Consider the following 2,572-nt stretch of genomic DNA (forward strand, 5'->3'; position numbering starts at 1 on the left):
AATAACACTTTCCAACCATGTTAAATCTACGGTATGACATGATGATACGGTGAGCATCATTGGAAAACATAACCTCGTTTCCCACCATTTCAATAGCAGTGTGGTTACTCCGATTCTCTGGGGAATAACAACGTCTTCCAAGTCATACTTGACCTGAAACAAACAATGAACCAATAAAAATAATGATTCTTGCAACTCATACCACAATTACACATACATAGTGGTACAACCACTTAGAAGGTTTTTAGGATCAATGCTAAGTGTTTAGGAAGTATTTGGAAAAAGATTATGTAAATATATAAGAAAGATCTTTATACAAGGGGATAAACTTTATTATTGAAACACTCAAAAAATTACAAGAACTCTTACTCAAACTCACTCACTTAAGTTTGAATAAAACTCTTCACCAAGCCTTAGTATTTATATTACAAGTCTTAGAAAATATTACATAGAATATTCCTTAAGATATTTTTATGTTTTATTTTACAACCCACCATTTATTCAACTTTCTACTTTATTTTACAACCCTCCATTTATTCAACTCTCTGATAACCATATATTTCACTATCATATATCACACACTTATTATTTATTCCCGCTGTCTCCAAAAAAGAGGCGATGTTTATCCTATCTGTTGTCGTCTTCTTCACTGTCTGAGGCGACTTCTGTGATGTAGATCTTTTGGCCTGGAATGTATCGCTTTATCTTGTATTTTTTCCCTTCAACTCTGTAGACCAGATGATCTGGATTTGATTGTAGCCATGCGTATTGATCATGAAAGTCTGCTAACACTTGTCGTATTTCTTCAGTGAATCCTAGCGGGTAGACGTGTCTGTTGTGCCAGTGTGCTGTGTGAGGACAAAGAAGATTAGGGTCAACTTCAAATTCAATATGTTATTATTGTTGTCAGCGTTAAAAACAAAACAAAACGATCATACAACCAAATAGCATACTTACAGGCTGACGGAATAACTCCATGAAAACCACTTTCCCAACTACAGGGAAGTCCAAGATAAGCTGAAAACAGATGGAAAATTGAGCTAATGAAAATATTGCAAAACGCTAAAAACAAAGATTATGAAGTTCAACAATAAGCAAATCCAGTGAGATAGAAAGCTTAGGGATGAGACGAATTACATGTAATTCATTTTCGATCATGTGATAGATTTCTACATGAGAGCCTTTGCTGAAAAAAAAAAAAAATGAAAGAAAGATTGGTACATAACAAACAGTAAGAGTTACTAATCCTGTGAGATCTTAATTGAGGAGCTGGACACCCTAACATATACCATATAATCAGATTTAGGTGGTTTGGACCGGTGAAACACCCCACACAAGAGTGGGTAACCGCTGTGGCTTTGCGAACAGTTGCTACATAGTTCCAAGTAGCTGTCCGAGCTCTTTGGTTACCTTTTGCAAAATTATTATAGTAGACATCAATGTGAAGTACTAAAAAAAAGTAGCAAATTCATTCAAATTTTGTTCAAACAAACAGAAGAGCATGCAATACCTCCAGAAGAACTACTTGTCGATAAAAAATCTTCTGGATCGATTGGAGCAGACATGATGACAGACAGATTGTAGTGGTGAGTGGACAATCCTTCCAACTTCAAACGAAACTGTGAAGATGAATAAGATGACATGGAACATCCAATAAAATTACATCAATCCGGATTACGTATTTAAGAATCAAGAATAAGAACAATAATCCTTGAGAAAAGGATGGATTCCACTAACGAATGAGAAAAAAAAAAAAGAAACACTAAATCCCATTACCAAAGCAGGTCGTATTCTTCTTCAGTAGAGCGTGCTTCAAATTTACATCAGCTCGCCATCTGCATTTGCAATAACAGGTTCCTTAGGCAAACAAAATCAATGAGGAAACGCAACCACTAATCACAACAACAACAACAACAACAACAACAAAAAAGCCTGAACTATCATCTCAAATCCTAGAGAGCACAAATTGCATACTCTCGAAACACAGTTCCAGTGAAATCACCGGATTTCTAGGTTTACGGAAAACTAAAATTCAGTAACAAGGTCTCTTGGAAGACGTATACGAACACGAATAGGGAAACTAAAATCCTTAGATTCTAAGGTTCAACCGTTTACATGATGACGTTCTCCAAAACTTAGCGAGAGATCAGCTACAGAAACACTAAAGATACAGGAATCGAATCAAAATCTCGAAAAAAGGACGGTGAATTACATGGAGCGGCGACATTGTTGTGTTTGACGATAGGGGACCAAATTGCTCGTCTGATTGATAAACCTAGCCCAGAGAGCGATTGAATAAGAGAAGAGAAGCCAAGCCGATGACTACACCACCGTCAAACAAGGGAAAACCTAATATTTAATTCAGAAAAGCGAACCTTCTGAGTCACTTAGAGGTTTCTATTGAACCGTGTGAACTACGAATTAATTAAAAGTTGTCTGATTATTAATTTTTTTATCTGAGTTTTTTGGTTTGTGAAGAGAAGAAGAACTAAAAATTTAATTTATGTTTTTGAGGTGCAAAGAAGATTTTTTTTTACCCATATTAAAAAAAAAAAAAAAAAAAAAAAAAAAA

The 2,572-nt window shown here is 35.2% G+C and overlaps 1 protein-coding gene across 3 annotated transcripts in view; it reads right to left on the reverse strand.

Annotated features, from left to right (window-relative positions):
• LOC104737225 (DNA damage-binding protein 1-like) overlaps positions 321-2,572 on the reverse strand; it is a 3,974-nt gene continuing 1,722 nt past the window's right edge. Inside the window, exons 2-8 of one of the 3 annotated variants that reach the window (XR_002034785.1) lie at positions 2,213-2,349; positions 1,777-1,835; positions 1,511-1,619; positions 1,290-1,410; positions 1,138-1,186; positions 958-1,017; positions 321-832 (exon numbers count right to left, since the gene is read on the reverse strand). Coding sequence is in view for 2 of the 3 variants with exons in the window: in XM_010457349.2 (XP_010455651.1) it covers positions 816-848; positions 958-1,017; positions 1,138-1,186; positions 1,290-1,410; positions 1,511-1,565 (318 nt within the window). In the remaining variant the exon portion in view is untranslated. Of the gene's footprint in view, positions 849-957; positions 1,018-1,137; positions 1,187-1,289; positions 1,411-1,510; positions 1,620-1,776; positions 1,836-2,212; positions 2,350-2,572 lie in introns of all 3 variants that reach the window. The other 2 variants (XM_010457349.2, XM_010457351.2) reach the window with 2 other exon arrangements.

The sequence above is a fragment of the Camelina sativa genome, chromosome 13, assembly GCF_000633955.1.
Source record: "Camelina sativa cultivar DH55 chromosome 13, Cs, whole genome shotgun sequence".
Taxonomy (NCBI): domain Eukaryota; kingdom Viridiplantae; phylum Streptophyta; class Magnoliopsida; order Brassicales; family Brassicaceae; genus Camelina; species Camelina sativa.